Genomic DNA, 21,066 nt, shown 5'->3' on the forward strand with positions numbered 1-21,066 from the left:
AAGCTGAAGATCCAATGATGAGATTCTGAAATGGGATTCAGGGCTTTTTGAAGATGCTAGTGAGAAGAATGCAGATCCTTTGGGATTTAGTATAACTTGTTTTTCTCATTGAAAATCACAGTCCTTAGAGTCTTAGTCTTGAATGTAAGAACACATGGTTCATTGAATGAATGCCAAATCAGGGAAGGAGAAAGAAATCAGACTGCCTTTTTGGATTCATCCTCAAACTCAGATTGGAAAGAACTTCTACAGTCTTGTGACTACAGAGCCATCGGCTGTTAAAGTTAAAAGAGAATTTAGAACCCAGAATTTAGATCTGGGAGAGCCCTTAGAACCCAGGATGTCAGAGCTGGGAGGGCCCTTAGAACATGGGATGTAAGAGTTGGGAGGGCCCTTAGGACACAGGATGTCAGAGCTGGGAGGGCCCTTAAAAAAAAAAAAAAAAAAAAGACTATTAAATAAAGTAAAAATAAAACCAAAAAAAGAACAGATTATATTAAAGCCACATAGAACCTTAAAACATCAAATGTTAGAACTGGAAAGGGTCTTTAAAACAGAGAAAGTCAGGTCTGTAAAGCATTTTAAGAAAAAAAGCCTGTAATTGTATAATATTTCAGAGTCTGATTCTTTTTGTACAGCAAAATAACGGTTTGGTCATGTATACTTATTGTGTATCTAATTTATATTTTAATGTACTTAACATCTACTGGTCATCCTGCCATCTAAGGGAGGGGGTGGGGGGTAAGAGGTGAAAAATTGGAACAAGAAGTTTGGCAATTGTCAATGCTGTAAAGTTTCCCATACATATACCTTGTAAATAAAAGGCTATTAAATAAAATTTAAAAAAAAAAAGAAAGAAAAAAAGCCTGGAGATAGGAAGTGATATTTACCTAAGTTAGGATAGAGATGGGATCAGAGGTCAGGTCTCCTGAATCCCAATTGGGCACTCTCTCCAGTATGCAAAATTCCTTTCCCTGGAGGTTTTTGAAGAACCAAATAACACCCAGAAATAGCACCAGCACCCCACTACAATCTCCCTGGGATGTGGCTTTTCCTGAATTCTACAGCAATGAAACCCTTTAGCACCTGTTTTTCTGTCTCTGTATAGTCTCCTTTTGTTTTTCTGTCTCTGTATAGTCTCCTTCTGTTTCTTCTTAGCTCCTTTGAGAAGAGCACTCTGCCTTCTACAGCTTTGTCTCCTCCTAGCACAGGCTAGGCCCACAAGCAGACTTCCTTCTCATTCCCTCATTAAATGGCCTGACCAATGCATTCATTTAATCACCCAACTATTGATCCTTTCAATAAGTGTTTAGTGAACTTCTGCTGTGTGTAAATTGTTGTGCTTTGTATGAAGCCCAGGCCCTGCCCTCAGGAGCTAACGTTGAAGTTAATCAGTCAAAGAAGCATTTATTAAATACCTCCTGTTTTCCAAGCACTGTGTTAGATGCTGAAAATACAAAAACAAAAAGAAAACAGCCTTTACCTTTAAGTAGCTTGTATTCTAAGGACAGTCACATAGAAAAGTATAATACCAGTTAGAGTCCAGTAAAAAAACATTGGGCCTGGATCAGGAAAACTGGGATTCAAATTTAGCCTTAGACACTAGCTAGTCTAAGACTAGCTTAGATACTAGGTAAGTCATTAATCTCTAACTCAATTTCCTCAAGTGTAAAATGGAGATAAAAATAGCTTTTACCTACCAAGATTGTTATGAACATCAGATGGTCATGTTTGTAAAATCACTTATTAGCACAGTGCTTGACACATAATAGGTGCTTAATCAATGTTTGTTTCCTTTTCTCCTTCCATTCCAAAATGCCATCATCTCTGATGCAGAGGTCACTTTGCTGGTATTTACTTAAGTCATCTCTATTTATCTAAACTCTTAATCTGGTAGAATTGTTGATTTATTTCCTTTGTGTACCCAGCCTGTCCCAGGTTTGTTAATTGATTGGATTGATGGATGCTTAACAAATATTTGTTGAATTAAATGGAATTGGAATTAGGGGCTGGGTTCAAATTCTGACTTTGGGTCCCATTTTCCTCCTCTGTAAAATGAAGGGATCTAGTTGGCTTTCAGCCCTCTGATCATGTTTCTGTGGGTCAGAGTTTTATTTGTTCAGTCTTTTTCAGTCATATCTGACTCTTTGTGACCCCATTGGGAGTTTTCTTGGCCAAGAGAGTGGAGTAGTTTGCTATTTCCTTCCCCAGATTATATTGATGAGGTTTAGATTTAGGGAACCAAAATGAGATTAGGGTTTCTGGAGGTCAGGGAGTTAAATGATAAAGTCTAGTGGCAGGTTCTGGGTTCAGGGAACCACATGGAGAGGTTTGGCTTCCCTATACCCCTTGGGATTTGGTACAAGGGTAGGGAGTTTTGGGGACTCCCTCCTGGCGGCTCAGAGGTTCTCTGTAAAGGAATTTACAGACCCGAAAACCTAGATTGATAAAAGAGATTTATTATGGGGATAGGAAGCATAAAGTCTGCTTGGGGAAATAGGTGAGGGTAAAGAGAAGATGGCACTGGGAAAAGTATTCCAGCGGGCAGATCTGTGGAAAATGAAGTTTTGCACTGAGAATGCAGTTCTCAGTGGGCAGAAAGTCCTGGTAGCTGAGTAAACCACCGAGGTCCATGTGCAAAAACCTTAGTTGTTGGACGCTCATTATATTGCTTATTTTGGTGGGGGTTGGGAAACCTGCAAGTCAGAAGGGGTTTGGAACAACTGGAGCAGATTAGAACCTGTGGGGACTGGGAGAGCCCAAGTTGGCTCAGATCCAGTGGGGGCTGAGACAAGCCCTGATCTCCTATTGGAATTCAAAGGGATGCTTTTTACCAGGATTTGTGAATCAAAGGCTCTGGCATCCTGGAAAGATGACTTGTCTGGGATGATATGCCTCAGCCAGGAGGGGCTGGGAATCTGAAAGGAATCACAAATCAGTAGGAAAAATAGTTTCTTAAAGGGACAACAACCGCTTCAATTTTATTTATTTGTTCATCAGTGAGGAAACTGAGACAACTAGAGTTAAATGATTTGTCCAGCATCATACAGCTGAGGGCAAACTTGAACACAGGCAATGAATGGGGAGCCACCGAAGGTCACAGACACCAGACCTGGAGTTGGAAGGGACTTTAGTCTAACTTTTTTTTAGTAAGTAAAAGTTGAGGATTTGAACAGAGGCCTCCTTGACTGTAAATCCAGCCTTCTTTCTCTCACAACTTGCAGTCTCCCAAATTTAAGAGTGGATTTTGACTTTTGCTGAGAGTTTTTCATTTCCCAGAAGCCATTTAGTTAAATGATAAGACTGACTCATCTCCCACCAGAAAAGATGAACTTAAAATGCTGAGATTATATTTTCATTTTGACCAAGTTGGCATTTGTTTGGCTGGACTGTGCATGTTTATGATGAAGGTTTTCCTTTTTCTTTTTATCTTTTGGTGTTTGGCTGAGGACTGGGGAACAGGAGAGACAGATGATAAATGTATGTAAATATAAATCAATACTTAAAAAAAAATAAGCTATTGGGCTGCAAAGGCAAACTCATCATGTAGTCCGGTCCTCTCATGCGTGGCCAGTACCTGGCTTTTCTGGTTTGTCTTTCTGAAAAACTCCAATCTTATTAACATATTTTATCCAGGAGGACTTCAGGAAGTTGGAAAATTCAAACCCAAAGAATAGGTCGGCAAGGATTGTAAAGGGCTGAAACCCTTAAAAGGTGTGCTTGAATCAGGCAACAAGCACTTAAGGCTAATTACATATTGGACAATAACTCTCTAAGCATATGTTTGGAAAATTGGCTCTTCTCACTATTCCGTGCTGTCTTGATCTTTTGGTGTATACAGATAATCATAGGAGGGGATTGGGGGTGGAGTGAGACAAGCCAGAGTCACTTGGCAGCAGGACAGAGAGGAAAAAAGTGTGGAGATTCTGGATTCTAAAATCAAGGAGAGATCCTTGGCAAAACTCCTGGCAGTTTTGTCTGTCTCCTTCACTCCTCCCCCTAAAGACCAAGGACTTTTGCTTATCCTGACTCTGGCTGACCCTGAGGCCTCCAAGGAGCTTGCTGGACTTCCCAAAGGATGTTACTATAAATTTCCCTAAGGATATTGGGGATGGATGTGAACAGTTATTTATATTTTGCTCAGAAAAAGCTGTTTTTGTCGTCATCGTCGTCGTCGTTGTTGTTGTTGTTGTTTTTAGTCAGCATAAGAGAGTCTGACCCTTAAGGCTAATTTTCCATGATTCTGTGATGAGAAAAACATCTTTTGTTTGAGTGAGAAGATTTGGGTCAGGAGTTCTGGGTTTGGATGACAATAATTACCAGTGATTACCAATTGAGTGAGCTGTTTGACCTCTCTGAACCTTAACTTCCTCATCTTTAAAATGGTGTTAGTGGTCTTTGTATTGCCTACCTAATGGAGGACTTGAATGGATTTTTAAAAACTATAAAAAAGCATTTATTAGGCACTGTGTGCCAAGGATTGCACTAAGCACTGGGATACAGATAAAATTTAGAGTCAGGGGTCCTCAAAGTTTTTAAATAGGGGGCCAGTTCACTGTCCCTCAGACTGTTGGAGGGCTGGACTATAGTAAAAACAAAAACTTTGTTTTGTGGGCCTTTAAATAAAGTAAACTTCATAGCCCTGGGTGAGGGGGATAAACGTCCTCAGCTGTTACATCTGGCCCGTGGGCTGTAGTTTGAGGACCCCCTGATCTAGACAGTCAATCCCTGCTCTTACAGAGTACACATGAATTTGGGGGAGACAGCATACACTGCAGGGAATGGATTTTTTAAAACAATAAAAAAGCATTTATTAGGCACTAACTGTGTGCCAAGCATTTCACTAAGCACTGGGATACAGGCAAAATCTAGACAGTCAATCCCTGCTCTTATGAATTTGGAGGAGACAGCATACACTTCAGGGAATGGATTTTTAAAAACAATTAAAAAGCATTTATTAGGCACTAACTATGTGCCAAGCATCGAGTTAAGCATTGGGACACAGGGAAAACTAGATAGTCAGTCCCTGCTCTTAGGAAGCTCACATAAACTGGTGGGAGACATGCTTCAGACCTGGAAGGTCTAAGAGTTACTGTGGGGCAAATGGCAAAACCTCAGGGATCCTTAGGTTACATTTAGAAGGCCATATGACAATATGTGGAGTCTTCAGGTGGCAGAATCTGGGAAGACTGAAGGCCCAATGGTCCTCCATCTCATCAAAAGGAGGGGAGTTGATGGCTCCATTCTCTATAAACCTTGTGAACAATGAAGCAAAAGTGGATGGGTTTGGAACTAAGGGAAAAGGGATAGAAAGGAAGAGAGGGAAAGATTTCTGTTTTTAGGAAAAGTGCTTGCAAACTTTATAGCACTATAAAAATGGGTGCAATTACCCTTGTTTTTATTATTATACACTTGCCTCATAAAAGGCTCATCCGAGTTCTGTTAGGAAAACAGGCCACTGACCCCACCCCAAGCACTCAATGGCCTTTGGATTGACCGATAGGAGCAGCTGGCTGGTTCTTGGGGTTCCATGTTGCCAGTTCTTCCACCACCAAAGGGACCAGCCAGGCTCGAAGCAGAATGGTCTGCTAGCCCCTCCAGAATTGCAGGGGATTCTCTGGTGCCCTGCTTCCCCCCACTCCCATGCCAGAGGCTGGCCAATTAAAGAGAGGTCAGGGCAAAGTCCCTCCCCGTCCCACCCTGCCCGGTACCTCCTTGGTATGCTCACTCTCAAAGCCCCAGTGAGCAGCTGGCACCCAGGCCTGTCTTCTCGGTTAGATCCTGAAAGGCAGCCTTACCTCACTGGGAAAAAGACCTGATACATGACCTTAGGTAAGTGCCTTCAACTACCACAAGCAGCAAGCATTTATTAAGCACCTACTATGTGCCACGCATTGAGTTAGGGACTGCAAACATGAGCTATTTCCTACCTTCAGGAAACAGATCCCAAGTTTTTCTCTGTAAAATGGGATGGTTGATTGTTAAGTGCCTGAGGCTGAATTTGAACTCAGGTTCTCCTGACTTCAGGGCTGCACCACCTAGCTGCCCCTAGAACAGAGCTTCTTAAACTTTTCCTACTCATGATCCCTTTTCTCTTGAGAAACCATTATGTGGGTATATATGAATAGTTTCTCATCTTAACACTTTGTTCCTTCCTTGTTATGCCCTCTCTTTCCTTCCTTTAAGGGAACAGTTTCTCTTTTCTTTTTTTTTTTTAAACTTTATTTTTCTTGTGGGGGGAGATGGAAACTTCTTTCACAACAAAACTTTTACAAAATATTTTACATAACTTCACATGTGCTTTCTTAATGGGAGTGACGGGTGGGAGGAAGGGAAAGAATCTGGAACTCAGAGTTTTGAAAACAGTGTTTTACTTGTACTTGGGGAAATTAAAAAAAAATAAACTATCATTCATGAAAGAAAGTTTCAATCAATCAATCAACAAGAGTGTTTTAAGCACCTACTATGTGCCCGCTATTGTATTAGGTGCTAGATCAAATATAAAGAATGAAACAATCCCTACTCTCAAGGATCTTGCTGTCATAATGGGGAAGATAACAAAATATAATCTAAGTCAATTCAAAATATATATGAGGTGAATAACTACAAAGTAAACAGATTAATTTGGGCAGAGGCTACTAGCATGGGAGGGGAAAGGGAATGGGAGAAGAAAGTACTTTTGCTCAGAATGCTCCCTTAGCCTCTACTTATCTCTCCACTCTCTCCTAGCTTCTGTAACTGAGGATAAGTCAATTAATAATTTTGAAGAAATCAAAAATCATACAGATAGAAAATAGCAAAACTGGAATTTGAAAATTTCCAGTGTAAAAGGAGAGTCATAATTCTAGAGCATTCATCCAGTCCAACCTGTCCATTTTACAGATCATATCAGAGAGGTAGGTAGTTCAATGGCTAGAATGCTGGACATGAAGTCAGGAAGACCTGAATTTAAATCTAGCGGTAAACTATTACTTAAATATGTGACTCTGGCTAAATTATTTGACTATTCTCTGCCTCAGTTTTCTCATGTGTAAAATGTAGACTAGAGTAGCACTTATCTGTCAGAATTGATATACAGATAAAGTGAGAGAGCATTTGTAAAGCACTTTGCAAACTTAGAAATGTCACATAAATGTTTATTATTATTATTATTATTATCTAAAAAGCAAGACCAGAGAAGCAAAATGGCTTATCCAAGGCTTTATGGGTGGCAGCAGAGCGGAAATTTGAGCCTAAGACCTCTGACTATAAGTCTTACCTCCTTAATACTTATCTCTCCCATCTCATAGAATTATTGTGAGGAGAGTTATTTGGTAAACCTTAAAAGGATATAGAAATGGGTACTATTATTATGAAAAAATAAGCAGAATATAAGTTTTTTTCAGGTAAAAGACTTATTTTTGGGTTATCTTTATAAGCTCAGTGGCTTGTACTTTTTTTAATCCATATCTGTAATTTCAACATTTGGAGGGACCTCACAGTATGGAAGTTTCCTCCACTAATGAGAATTAGCTATCATCTTTTTGACTTTTAGGCTTAGAGTTGCTTAGGAAGCTAAGAAGTTAAAGGACTTTTTAAGGGTGGGAGCAGCATGGAGCAGCAGAAACATTGCAGGATTTGAAGTCTGAGGTCCTGTTTTCAAATTCGAGTTTTTCTACTTACTAGCTATGATTTTAGCCAAGTTGTCATGTGTTTCTGGGCTTCGATTTCTTTACTGATAAAATTGGACTAGATGATTTCTAAGGTCTCTTACAGTTTACAACTGTAATCCCATGCTTGTAATCCCCAGCTAGCATGGGTCAAAAGCAAGATTTGAATCTAGGTTTTCCTGATTCCAAGGTTGGTTTTTGCTGCATTTCTTGCTGCTTATGACTGCTTGCTGCCTCTCACTTGATACACATGTACATACACATATATATGCATATATGTACACACATTTACAGATATGTGATATATACTTATATTATACATGTGATGTATATCTACATTACCCACGTGTGTTATATACATAGGTTGCTTATATGTGATATATACCTAGATTACATACATGTAATCTGTACATAGATTGCATGTATTTGTTGTATGTGTAATGTATGTATGAAGTCCATATGTGCTTCCCATCCCTCCAAGAACTCAATTTCCTTTCACATATATTATTTGTTTTTTATCTACATATCTCTGAGCAAAGTAAATTCAGCTAGTTAAGAGAGGGGATAACAGTGTTCAAGGTCATGTATTCAGAACAGAAATCCAAACCCTATGCCCTGAACACTACTAGGTTCAAAGGATCTCAATACAAAGAATTTTCTGTTCTTTTTGTTAACATGTGCTAATTTTTTTTTTTTTTTTTTTTTTATGGCAGGTTCCAGGATGGCAACTCCAGAAGGGCAGGGCCAAGAGGCTGGGGCGTACCCCGAGCCAGCCATCGAAGCACAGCCACATCTGCCCACAGGCAAGGAGCTGGGAGAAGCAAGCCGTTTTGCTTATACTGCTCTCTGCGGGATGTCCCTGGCCTGGCTGTTTCCAGATCCCGAACAAAGGTGACTGTTTTGACTTAGAATTTTGGAATCCTAGATTCTGAGACCTGGGAAGAACATAGAGCATCAGACTTTGAAGGGAATTTGGAACAGAGAATGTCAAAGCTGGGAGGGCCCTTAGAACCTGGAATTTTGGAGAGCACCTGCTCCAGTTTCATTGTTCAAATGCAAGAATCATCTCTACAATGTTCCCAGGTCATGGATAAGAAAGGATTTTCCAACATAGGGAACAGAGTGTTTCCATAGATTGCCGCTTTCCCACATGCAGCCCCTCTGTCAGCTAGTCTGTCATAGCTAATTTTCTTGCCAAGAAACATAATGACTGATTTTTTTTTAGAATAGTTTGGGACTTTGTTGACAAAATATTTTGCAGGCACAATTGCTTGGATAGAAAATCCTAGTAAAGATGCTTTATCTCCTTAATAAGGAATGAATCATCTAACAAGGGATCAGATAACATTTTGGATTCATCCTTCTTTTGCCACCCCCCTTCTTCACCCATACCACTATTCTGGATCTCTGTCTGTCTAAATTTGTTCAGTGATTGCTAATCCTCTATATTTATCATATAGAGTCCAGGGGTCCTCAAACTTTTTAAATAGGGGGCCAGTTCATTGTCCCTCAGACTGTTGGAGGGCCGGACTATAGTAAAAACAAAAACTTTGTTTTGTGGGCCTTTAAATAAAGAAACTTCATAGCTCTGGGTGAGGGGGATAAACGTCCTCAGCTGCTGCATCTAGCCTGCGGGCCATAGTTTGAGGACCCCTGATATAGACTGTCAGAACCGGAAGGAATCTTAGAAATTCATTAGTCTGGAGTATCTACATTTTTCCCTAGTGAAAAATTAGAAGTATCAGTAATAGACTGAGGCAGCTGGATTGTCCCATGGACAGAATTAACAGCCCTGGAGTCAGGAATCCTGAGTTCAAACCCAGTCTCAGACACTTCCTATCTGTGTGATTTTGGGCAAGTCACTTCACCCTGTTTACCTCAGTTTCTTCATCTGTAAAATAAGGGTAATGATAAACACCTGCCTCTCAGGGATATTGTGAGGATCAAATGAAATCCTATTTGTGAAGCCCTGAAGAATTATATAAATGTTAGCCATTGTCATTGTTGTATTGAGATTATCATGATTAAGTTTTTGATTTATCACCCATCCAATATCGTTTTTATGAAGATGAGATTTTAAAATTACCCATGAATTTCAGTTATCCCAGTTCTTCACAGTGTTGGATAATCAAGAGTCTTTGTATCTGAAATAATTGTGTCTTTCAGCTCCTTCCGGACAGAATTTGTGGAAAGCCTAGTGAAATGGCTAGAGTTATCAGAAACAGTTCTCCCATCCATGGTGGCCTTTGCCAATGGCCTGGGAGGAGAAGAGGAGGCGACATTTGCTGAGATTTTATTGAAGGATCCAGTTTTGAAGAATGATCCAATGGTGATTATTCAGGTATCCAAACCCCTCTTGAGCAGGATAATTGAAGTAGAAAATGGGATCTCTTTTCAGAGCCAGACTGGAAATGGATTTTAAGAATTAGACGTATTACAGACTCTTTAGCATCTATAAAAGCTAACTCTAGGTTTGCCCTGTTCTATCATTTTGTGTTCTAGGCCCCTCCTGTCTCTGACATTCTCTAAGGGCTCTTCAGCTCCGACATCCTGGGCTCTAAGGGCCCTCCTAGCTCTGACCTCCTGGGTTCTAAGGGCCCTCCCAGCTCTGACATCATGGGTTCTAAGGGCCCTCCCAGGGCTGACATTCTGTTTCTAAGGCCAGCTCTTCTGTGTTCTATCATCTTTTCCCTGAACTGACTCCTCCTCCTCCTCCTGAAGGGAAATGGCTGGGCTACAGTACTTCAGGAACATGGATCTTCGGCAGTGTATTGAATACTCCTAAATAAGTTTTCCAAAATCTTTATGCTTTCTCCTTACCTGTGAAACAGAGACATTGGGGCAAACATCATTTGCCCAAATTGATAACAATGAACTTGCTTTTTACTTCTTTGTACCTCAGTTTCCCTATTTGTTAGATGAAAGGGTTGGACTTGGTGATCTTTAATGTTCCTTCAAGGACTAGTGATCTCTGTTCTAAAGTCCCTTCCAAGTGACAGCTTGAATCATAATAGAATTTTAATCATTGAATTTTTTTTTTATTAAAGCTTTTTATTTTTCAAAACATATGCCTGGACAATTCTTCAACATTAGCCCTTGCAAAATTTTGTGTTCCACTTTCCCTCCCCCCCCATCCCGCACATCTTCCCCTAGATGGTAAGTAGTCCAATATATGTTAAACATGGTAGAAATAATATGTTATATTTAACATGTATGGGATTACCTGCCATCTAGGGTAGGGGGAGTGGGAAAGGAGGGAAAAAGTTGGAACAGAAGTTTTTGCAAGGGTCAATGTTGAAAAATTACCCATGCAAATGTTTTGTCAACAAAATGCTATAATAATAAAAAATAAAGTAATATGTTAAATCCAATATATGCATACATGTTTATACAATTATCATGTCACACCAAAAAAAAAAAAAAGAGAGAGAGAGAGAGAAACAAAATAAAATGCAAGCAAAAAATAACAAAAAGAATGATAATGCTATGTTGGGGTCCACACTCATTTCCCAGTGTTCTCTCTCTGAGTGTAGCTGACTCTCTTCATCACTGAACAATTGGAACTGGTTTGAATCATCTCATTGTTGAAGAGAACCACGTCTATCAGAACTGATCATCTTATAATCTTGTTATTTCCGTGTATAATTAATCACTGATTTTATATAAATACCTAGTTTCCTTTTGCTTCCTAGGATCTTCTGGCCTTTTCTCTCAGGAATGGTAAGTTTGATTTCCTAAGTCTCATTTAAAAAGTGGGGGGTTGGGCTTATTCTCTCAATTCTAGGGCCATTACTTATAAAAATCATAACTATTGAGTTAGGGGGGTTGGGCTTATTCATGATTTCGTGTCTTTAATAGTGAGACAGATTTCCTCGTTGGGAGGGAACCCTGATTGTGAAGATCCTCCTAGCTCTGAATCTGTGGCCTGTGGGCCGAGGACCATGGTATACAAATGAAAAGAAATACAAAAATACTGAAAAAGTCCATCCTCTTCAGGAACTGTTGGGCAACTGGAGGCCCTAGAACAGAGTTTGCTTCCAGGCCATAATTTGGACTTGGGACGTCTAAGCTCAAGGGAACTTCTCCCTTGCCTACACTGCAGCAGCCTTCATGACAGTGCTCTCTCCAGACCTCCTCCCTCCTTATAGCCCTGGGTTCTCCCTGGGTAAGAATGCAGGGGTCACTGTAGAGGAAGTGGGACACAGTAAATAAATTCTAGGTCCAGAGTCTTCATTTCCAAGAATAATCAAATGTCTTGTGTACGTCTCCAAGTGCAAGTAATCATTCTTTCCTCTCTAAGAAGTATTACCTTCTGATAAATCCGTGAAGGCTGATAACATCCAGAAGGTTAATCTGGTGACCTTCAATCACATTACTGTAATTATGGGGAGTTAGGGGTTCAGTAGCCTGAGAATGCTCCCTGCAGATTAGGAACTGCTTTTTAGTGAGGTAATCAGTGACAGGAAGAATCATAGAATGCTGCCCCTGAAAAGGAGCTTAGGATATAGAAAGTCAGAGGTGGAATAGATGTCGACTTGTCAGCACGGGAACTTGGATAAAATGTAGAAGGTTAGAGGGACCTTAGAGAGTCAGAACTAAAGGGAATTTTAGAAGGTAGAATGTCAAGGTTAGGAAAGGCTCCTAGAACACAGAATGCCCAAACTAGCAGAGTAGAACAGAATATCAAATGGTCTTTAGAACAGAGAATGCCAGAGCTGAGAGGGCTCTTAGAACCCAGGAGGTCAGAGCTGGGAGGGCCCTTAGAACCCAGAATGTCAGAGCAGGGAGGGAGCTTAGAACCCAGGAGGTCAGAGCTGGGAGGGCTCTTAGGACACAGGATGGCAGAGCTGGGAGGGCCCTCAGAACCTGGGATGTCAGAGCTGGTCCTTGTTCATCTCACTGGGCTCAGGATCCTGCCATTATAGCTTTTTAAAAGCTCCGTCAGTGAACATTAGCAGCCCTTCCTCCTATTTGTGACGTGGGGCCTCCTTCATAGAACATGATAACTTGCAGAACCTGTTTCATGAAGCTTAAAAAGGCACTTTTGAGAATATAACCAGAATTGACCAGAAGAAATTTCCTCTTTGTTGAAAAGGTCGACGACCAGGAAACTTTGCCGAATTTTGAACAGCAGCTCTCTAGTATTAGCTCCAAACCACAGAAACTTCCCTTGTAAGAAATTCCTTCTGTTCTGGGGGAGCCCATATGGCTTCTCAGAGTAGAATCGGGGCTTCTTTAGATGATGTTTTTGCCTTCGGCTGTCACTGAAGATAAATTTGGACAGCATTAACTAGCTAGGAGAACCCAGCTCTGGTTTCCAAGGAGTCTGGCACCTGAGTTCCAGAACTTCCTGCTGGAGATGGAACGCTAGCCAGACAAGTCCACATGGAAAGGCAGGGACAGGCAACTTGGGTAAAGTTGAGGAAGGGAGAAAGGCTGGGAATTGTGTCTGGAATTTTTACTACAAGTTGCACAGCCCGCTCTTTCTCCTAAGTAAGAGATCCATGGCACTGTTGTCAAGGGAAAGGTAAGGAAAGGAACAAACCTTTATTAAGCACCTACTATTAACTACTATTAAACACCTACTATGTGCCAGGTACTTTATGATGTTATTTCATTTGATCCTCACAGCAAACCAAGGTGAGAGGTGCATTTATTTTTCCCATTTTACAATTGGAGAAACTGAGGCAGACTTCTAGAGAGTAAGTGACTTGCCCCAGAGTCACACAACTAGTGTCCGAGGTTGGGTTTGAATTCAGGTTTTTCCAGATGCCAGAACTAGCACTCATCCTGTGCTGTGGCACCTAACTGCCAGCTTGGTATATATGTGCTTCCCCCTCCACACATTTCCTTTATAAAATATACATTATGAGTATGTGTGTTTGGGCTGATTTCCCTCTATATTCATGTGTCTGTCTATCTGTGTATACATATACACACACATATATATCCATGTGTATTTTTTACACTTGTATTGATGATGTGTGTATTCATGCATATTGAGCAAAAAGGAGGCATCTAGAACAGTTTTTCTTATTATGCATTTGCTTTGAAAAAGAAATGAAATTTAGGGGAAGGGATACATTAGGAAATGTGAGTGATATAAAAACAAAACCTATTGATAAGAATCTTTTTTAATATGATAAAAGACAATTGGGAGGAAGGTCTGCTAGTCGGCAGTCATTTCCAGGGCTATCCTAAGTGGCTAGAGGATGTAGCAGATAGATTACTGGGCTTGAATTCAAATCTTGCCTTCAGTCACTTACCAGTTGTATGACCCTGGACAAATCAGGTGTGCCTCAGTTTCCTCATCTGTAAAATCGAGATAATGCTTACCTCATAGGGTTGTTGTGAAAATCAAATGAAATAATAATAAATGAAATCAAATGAAATAAAAATAAATTTTGTATACTATAAAGTCATATGACTTTCATCTATTATTTGAAGAGAGATTATTCAAGTATTGGCTGAATTCAAGTATTGACTTCTGGAGTCCTGTCCAGCTCCTGGTTTATGTAATTCTGTGATCTCCAAGGGGAAGTGTAGAATAATAGGAAGAATATGATTATAGAATTAGGAGAACTCAGTTCTTCTGGCGTGGTCACAAATCCTGTGTGACTTAAGACTCAGACCTGACATTCCAGGTTCTAAAGGCCCTCCCAGCTCTGAAAGCCTGTGTTCTAAGGGCCCCCCCAGCTCTGACCTCCCGGGTTCTAAGGACCTTCCCAGCTTTGATCTCCTGGGTTCTAAGGGTCCCCCCAGCTCTGACCTCCTGGGTTCTAAGGGCCCCCCCAGCTCTGACCGCCTGGGTTCTAAGGGCCCCCCCAGCTCTGACCTCCTGGGTTCTAAGGGCCCCCCCAGCTCTGACCTCCTGGGTTCTAAGGGCCCCCCCAGCTCTGACCTCCTGGGTTCTAAGGGCCCCCCCAGCTCTGACCGCCTGGATTCTAAGGGCCCCCCCAGCTCTGACCTCCTGGGTTCTAAGGGCCCCCCCAGCTCTGACCTCCTGGGTTCTAAGGGCCCCCCCAGCTCTGACCTCCTGGGTTCTAAGGGCCCTCCTGGCTCTGACCTCCCGGGTTCTAAGGGCCCTCCCGGCTCTGACCTCCTAGGTTCTAAGGGCCCTCCCAGCTCTGATATCCTGTGGTCTAAGGGCCCTTCCAACTCTGTGTTCCAAGGGTCCTCCCAGTTCTAGATTCTGTGTTCCAAGGGCCCTCTAAATTTTTTAGCCTTACCCAAGTGGTAAGCATACTTTCTAGTTCTTCTGGAAATCCTCCCCAGAATGAGGGTAACACCATCTCCTAAGGTTTCTTGCATCTCTCCAACCTTGAAGGATACTTTTACTCTTTAATAACTTTGAAAGTTCAAAGTCCAAGATGCTTGAAACTGTTCCCTGACAAAGGCTCTGCCCTGCCAGCCGTGGCTCACTGAGAGCCCGTGGGTTATAGGAATTCTTTGCTCATTTAATCCTTCCTGAAGCACACTTAAACGAGATATCCATCCATTGGGGAATGGCTGAAAAAGTTGTGGCATGAATGTAACGAATGCTGTTGTCCTATAAGGAATGAGATAGGAGGGAAACTTGGGAAGATTGTATAAACTGAACAATTTACACCCTAAAATCAATATTTTTAAGGCAGATAAGTTTGGAAGACTTAGAAACTCTGATCAACACAATGCCCAGCTATACTTCTGCAGGTTTCAGAATGATGCTGCCCACCTACTGCTGGACTCAAGGGATAGATGGAGACTTTTCTTTTTAACCTGACCAAAGTAGGAATTTGTTTCACTCTAACTCTATTATGAATTTTTCAGTGGGGTTAGAGGAGAGACGGAAATACACAGAGAAAGCAGACTTTGATTGATGGAAAAATTAATTAAAACATGAGAAATAAAATCAAAGTAACAAGAAAGAAGGCCCTGGGACATATACTGTGACGTGGAGTCCATGCTTAGGGGAAACCAGAGTTCTGATAGTAGAATTGGAGACACATGTGTCATTCCACATATGGAAGGAAATGTGCTCTTTTCAAATGCCCTCGGTAACCTAACTCTTACTAAGTAACTGCTCCCGTGTCTGGGGCTAGTTTATAAAGTTAGGTGGTTCTAACATTATTATCCCCATTTAGCAGATAAGGGAGCTGAAGTCCATAAAGCTAAGATGACACGTCTGGGCTCCTGCTCTTCCTACCCCATTCACAATGCCTCCCTAAGCTTTTAATTGCCCGGGCTCATTTAGCCTGGATTTCCAAGTGGACTCTGGCATGTCTGGAATTCCTAGAAGCTCTCCTGTATCGGTCCTTAATTCTTTTTTGTTGTCCCAAATGCCTTTGCAGTATTGTGATCCCTTCTTGAAATAATGTTAAATGTACAAAACAAAACTTGTTTAATTATAATAGAAACCAATGATTGAAATACCATTCTCAATATATATTCTGAAAACAAGTTTATAGACTCTAGGTTAACAAATACCACTGAGATCTTTAGAATTAGTGCTTCAGAACTGTGAGAGACGACAGAGGTCAACTAGTCCAATCCCTACCCAACCGGAATCCCTTCTACACCATCCCAACAGATATGTTTCCTCTTTCACGTTAGTGCTCTTGAATACAAGCCAACATATCAGTCAACCTACCAGTCAGTAAGCATTTATTTCAATAACTATTTTTATTATTTACTATTTTTTAAATTTTTAGCTTTTTTATTTTCAAAATATATGCAAAGATAGTTTGTGTTCCAAACTTTTTCTTCCTCCCTCTCATAGACAACAAGTAATCCAATATAGGTTATACATGTGCAATTCTTCTAAACACATTTCCATATTTATCATGCTGCTCAAGAAAAATCAGATCAAAAGGGAAAAAATGAGAATGAAAACAAAAAGCAAGCAAATCACAACAAAAAAGGTGAACATAATATGTTGTGATCCACATTCGGTTCCCACAGTGTCTCTCTGGGTGTAAATGGTTCTCTCTATCATAAGATCATTGGAACTGGTCTAAATCATCTCATTGTTTGAAAAGAGCCAAGTCCATCATAGTTGATCATCATATAATCTTGTTGCTGTGTGCATTGTTCTCTTGGTTCTGCTCACTTCACTCAGCACAGTTCATGTAAGTCTCCCAGACCTTTCTGGAATCATCCTGCTGGTCATTTCTTACAGAACAATAATATTCCATAACATTCATGTACCATAATTTATTCAGCCATTCCTCAACTAATGGGCATCCACTTAGTTTCTGGTTCCTCGCCACTACAAACAAGGCTGCCACAAACATTTTGGTACATACAGGTCCCTTTCCCTTCTTTAGTATCTCTTTGGGATATAAGCCGGGTAGTAACACTGCTGGATCAAAGGGTATGCACAGTTTGATAACTCTTTGAGCCTAGTTCCATATAGCTCTCCAGAATGGTTGGATCTATTCACAATTCCACACAATGTATCAGTGTCCCAATTTTTCCGCATCCCCTCCAACATTCGTCATTATCGTTCCCTGTCATTCTAGCCAATCTGACAGGTGTATAATGGTATCTCAGAGTTGTCTTAATTTGCATTTCTCTGATCAATAGTGATTTAGAGTTTCGGCCATTCAGTAAGCATTTATTAAGCACCTACTCTGGGTCAGATGTTGAACTCATTAAAGAGAATACAAAGAGAGCCATGAAACAGTCTCCAAGTGAAGGTTTTGTCTTTTATGCCAAATTTTCTCAGTTCTTCAGGAGATTTTAGAATCATTGATCCAGGGCTGAAAAGTTCCCCAGCTCCCATTTAATCCAACATTCCCATTTACAGTTGATAAAATGGAAGTCACAGAATTTACCCCACAGATGACAAGTGGGATGATGATTATAAATCTAGATCTTCGGGTATCTTGAACTTGATCTTGGGTCAGTACCTGGATCTCTCTGGGTCTCAATTTCCTCATCTTCAAAAGAAGGATTTGGACTGGCTGCCCTCCCAGCTTCCTGCCAGCTTTCAGCCTGTAATTCTATGACCAGTTGAAGAAACTAGCAATGTTTAGCCTGCCCACCTATCCATGTCTTTCCTAAACTGTGGTTGGTACTCAGAGCTGAACACAACACAGGGTCTGGCAAATAGTAGGCACTTAATAAATGCTTATTGATTGATTGATTGGTCAGACTAAGGTCACTGTTCCCTCTGTCCTATGGGCAGTCTCCAGTTGCTGATTTGCAAACCTTCAAGCCCTCTCTGACATGAAAATGTCCATCACCTACCTCGAGCCCTGGTTTTTTGTGCTTCCAGTGAGTCCTAAATGTCCCTCTTAGGACTGGCAGGATGGGAGGCACCTTGTTGGGCGGCTAAAACCAGAGACAAGAAGACCCAAACTGAAACGTGGTCTCAAACCTAGTGGGGTGACTCTGAGGGAGTCTCTCTCTGCCTCAGTTTCCTCATCAGCATATTGGGGATAATCTCAGCATGTACCTCCTAGGGTTATTGTGAGGATTTATTGAGAGAACCTCGATATGCCACACTATCGATATTATGGTCGTTGCACCCCCAGGCAGCCATCCCAGCATTGGAGCATTTGGAGCGTTAGTTTTGAGACTGACATCCTGGGCTGACATTGGAGGCCGTTGGAAAATCGTGATCACTGGAGTGCATCTTGGCCGATGTTCAGCCAGCTTAGTCACCATAACTTTGATCAGTGACACCTGTATTAATGGCAATTTATAATTCTCATCGACTAATGACAGCTGCCGAAGGTTATTTTAGTCCCATTAGCGCTGATTATCTCGGCTTCTGATACCAACTATTTACTCCTAAGGAGCCGTCGAGACTGACCTAGTAACCAGAAGACACGAGCTGTCTGACCCTCAGCACGTAGCCGCCCAGCCTGTTGTGGACTGCTTAGTAAAGGTTTGGGGAGGCCGGAGAAGGGTGTGCCTGAGTGAGAGAGCAGAGGCCGGCCTCATGGGGAGCTTCCTCCATTACCTGCTCCTTGCCTTTCAGCCTTTCTCTGGCCCCCCCTCCCTTTGCCTTTCAGCCTTTCTCTGGCCCCCCTCCCTTTGCTTTTCAGCCTTTCTCTGGCCCCCCCTCCCTTTGCCTTTCAGCCTTTCTCTGGCCCCCCCTCCCTTTGCCTTTCAGCCTTTCTCTGGCCCCCCCTCCCTTTGCCTTTCAGCCTTTCTCTGGCCCCCCCTCCCTTTGCCTTTCAGCCTTTCTCTGGCTCTTCTTCCCCACTCATGCAGGCAGGGCTGTAGGAGAGGGGACAGGAAGACTTGCTGACCTTCACTCGGCCTTGCGGGGACAACCTCCGTTTCTCCTCTTGCTGCCCCCGAGCACTGGGGCTCATTCCCCCCTAAGATGGAAATACTTGTATTTATACTGCCCAGTTGGGTGAGGTTCCATAAAAATGTGGGTTTTTTGAACAAGAAATATTAGAATAATGTGTGGACCTGAGTGTGGACCATGGGCCATCCACGTGGTTCCGGTTCTCTTAGACTTAAGCTTCTTGGGACCCTGTGATCTTGGGATCCTGTGATCCATCAATGCCCCTGTTTTCTCATCTGTGAATTGGTGATGATAACATCTGTGGTCATTTCAGTTGTGTCTGACTCGGTGACTCCATTTGGAGTTTTCTCGGCAAAGATCTTGGCGTGGTTGGTCATTCCCTTCTCCAGCTCGTTTTACAGATGAGGAAACTGAGGCAAACAGGGGGCAGTGACTTGCTCAGGGTCGCACGGCTGATCAGTGTCTGAGGGCCAATTTGAACGCAGAACCTCCCGATCCTGGAACTTCTGCACTATGGCGCCACCTAGCTGCTCTGATAATATTTATCGATGAGTTAATTAACAAACGTATCTTAACATTGTCGGTGTGTCCAGCACAATTAATTGGTGGGGCTATAAATGAGAAGCTAAAAGTCTCTACTCTGTAGGAGCTCATGATGGGAGGGAGCTATGTACGTGGATACACAAAACATCCCGGTTTGTAAGGTGTTTTATACACCCATTCGACAATCACGCGTTGAATTCTCACGACCACCTTGGGAGGGAGGTGCTGGGGGTATCCCATTCTACAGATGAGGAAACTGAGGCAGGCGGCAGTTAAATGACTTACCCAGCCGGTGAGTGTCTGAAGCCAGGATCTGAGTTTGGGTCTTCCTAACGCCTAAGTTAGCACCCTATTCACAGCCTTTCTTTGCAGCCTGGATGGATCCTTGCAGAGTAGGTGCACAATCACCTTTCGGGACTTATTTCCATAAGGGAAAACATATATATTTACATATATGTGTGTGTGTGTGTGTGTATATATATATATAGAAAGAGAGAGAGAGAGAAGGCACCCCAGAAATTTGGATCCTTACTATTAACATTCATGATCCAGTAATGTGTGGCACAGTAGGACCACAGGAATGGAACCAAAGATTCTGGGTTTGACTAGATTCTGATTTTCTCTACTGTGATCTGAGGGGAGACTCCACTTTCTTGGGCATCAATGTTCCGAATCTGTAAAATGGGTTTGACCAACCCCCCCCCACACACACACACCCACTCTCTACCTCACAGGGTCGTGATGAGGAAAGTTTAATACTTTGTCCCTGGAAGTGCTCCGGAACTATTTTGATTCTTGATAATATTCCAGTAAAAGCACCTTCTTCATCTCTCATGCTTTTGTTCCATCTGAAGGCTGCTATGATGCTCGGGCCAGGGTCCTTGTGTGCCACGTCACCTGGCTGCTGAAAATACCCCCAGAGGAGCTGGAGAACCTGGAGGAGATGTTTCTGGAGAGCCTGAAGGAAAGACAGGAAGAAGAGTCGGAGTAAGGTGGCATTTGTTACTTTTCAGGCAAACCTATGGGATTGGAGGCTCAGTTTTCTCATCTATAAATGGGTACAACGGCTTCTTTAATGCCTTCCTTCCAGGGAACTAAAAAAAAGCTCCTCGGCTGATGGCATGAGTGTCATGTGAGCAGCTGAGGAGTTATTTTTTTAGTTAACTGCAATTAACCTTTTAATGACCAAAACTCGTTTTTTGGGTCAAATTTAACCGTTCTAGCTGGAAAGCATTTTAAAAAACGATTGGAAAGACCTCGCTCAAGATCTAGAACATCCCTGTGAAATGAATCTCTATTTCAGGCATCACTCCTCCCATTTCACAGATGACAAAACCGAGACTCAGAGATGAAATGATTGACCCGTGGTCAATTGCTTGTTGGCTCGATTTGACATAGCCGCGATCTTGCTTGTAGCCTGGGTCACTGTGCCAGTCTTCCAGTGAGAGGCACAAGGTGGCGCTGTAGCGCATAGGCCATAACGGACTCGGAAGGCTCTGTAGTGGCTGGGGCACAAAGAGTGCACCTGAGCTTTTGGAATAAATTTGCATAATTATGTGTCCGAGGTAGGATTTGAACACAGCTCTTGCTGGGTTTAAGTCTGGCACTCCATCCATAGCCACTGCCTCT

The 21,066-nt window shown here is 42.0% G+C and overlaps 1 protein-coding gene across 4 annotated transcripts in view; it reads left to right on the forward strand.

The window, feature by feature from the left end:
- The window catches only part of TMCO4 (transmembrane and coiled-coil domains 4), a 97,000-nt gene that overhangs the window by 8,479 nt on the left and 67,455 nt on the right, over positions 1-21,066 (forward strand). For all 4 annotated transcript variants that reach the window (XM_031962728.1, XM_031962730.1, XM_031962729.1 and 1 more), the window contains 4 exons: positions 8,363-8,540; positions 9,816-9,990; positions 11,342-11,369; positions 20,292-20,424. In XM_031962728.1, coding sequence (XP_031818588.1) covers positions 8,371-8,540; positions 9,816-9,990; positions 11,342-11,369; positions 20,292-20,424 — 506 coding nt within the window. In that variant the 5' untranslated portion in view covers positions 8,363-8,370. The remainder of the gene's footprint in view (positions 1-8,362; positions 8,541-9,815; positions 9,991-11,341; positions 11,370-20,291; positions 20,425-21,066) is intronic.

Source organism: Sarcophilus harrisii, chromosome 3, assembly GCF_902635505.1.
Source record: "Sarcophilus harrisii chromosome 3, mSarHar1.11, whole genome shotgun sequence".
Classification (NCBI taxonomy): domain Eukaryota; kingdom Metazoa; phylum Chordata; class Mammalia; order Dasyuromorphia; family Dasyuridae; genus Sarcophilus; species Sarcophilus harrisii.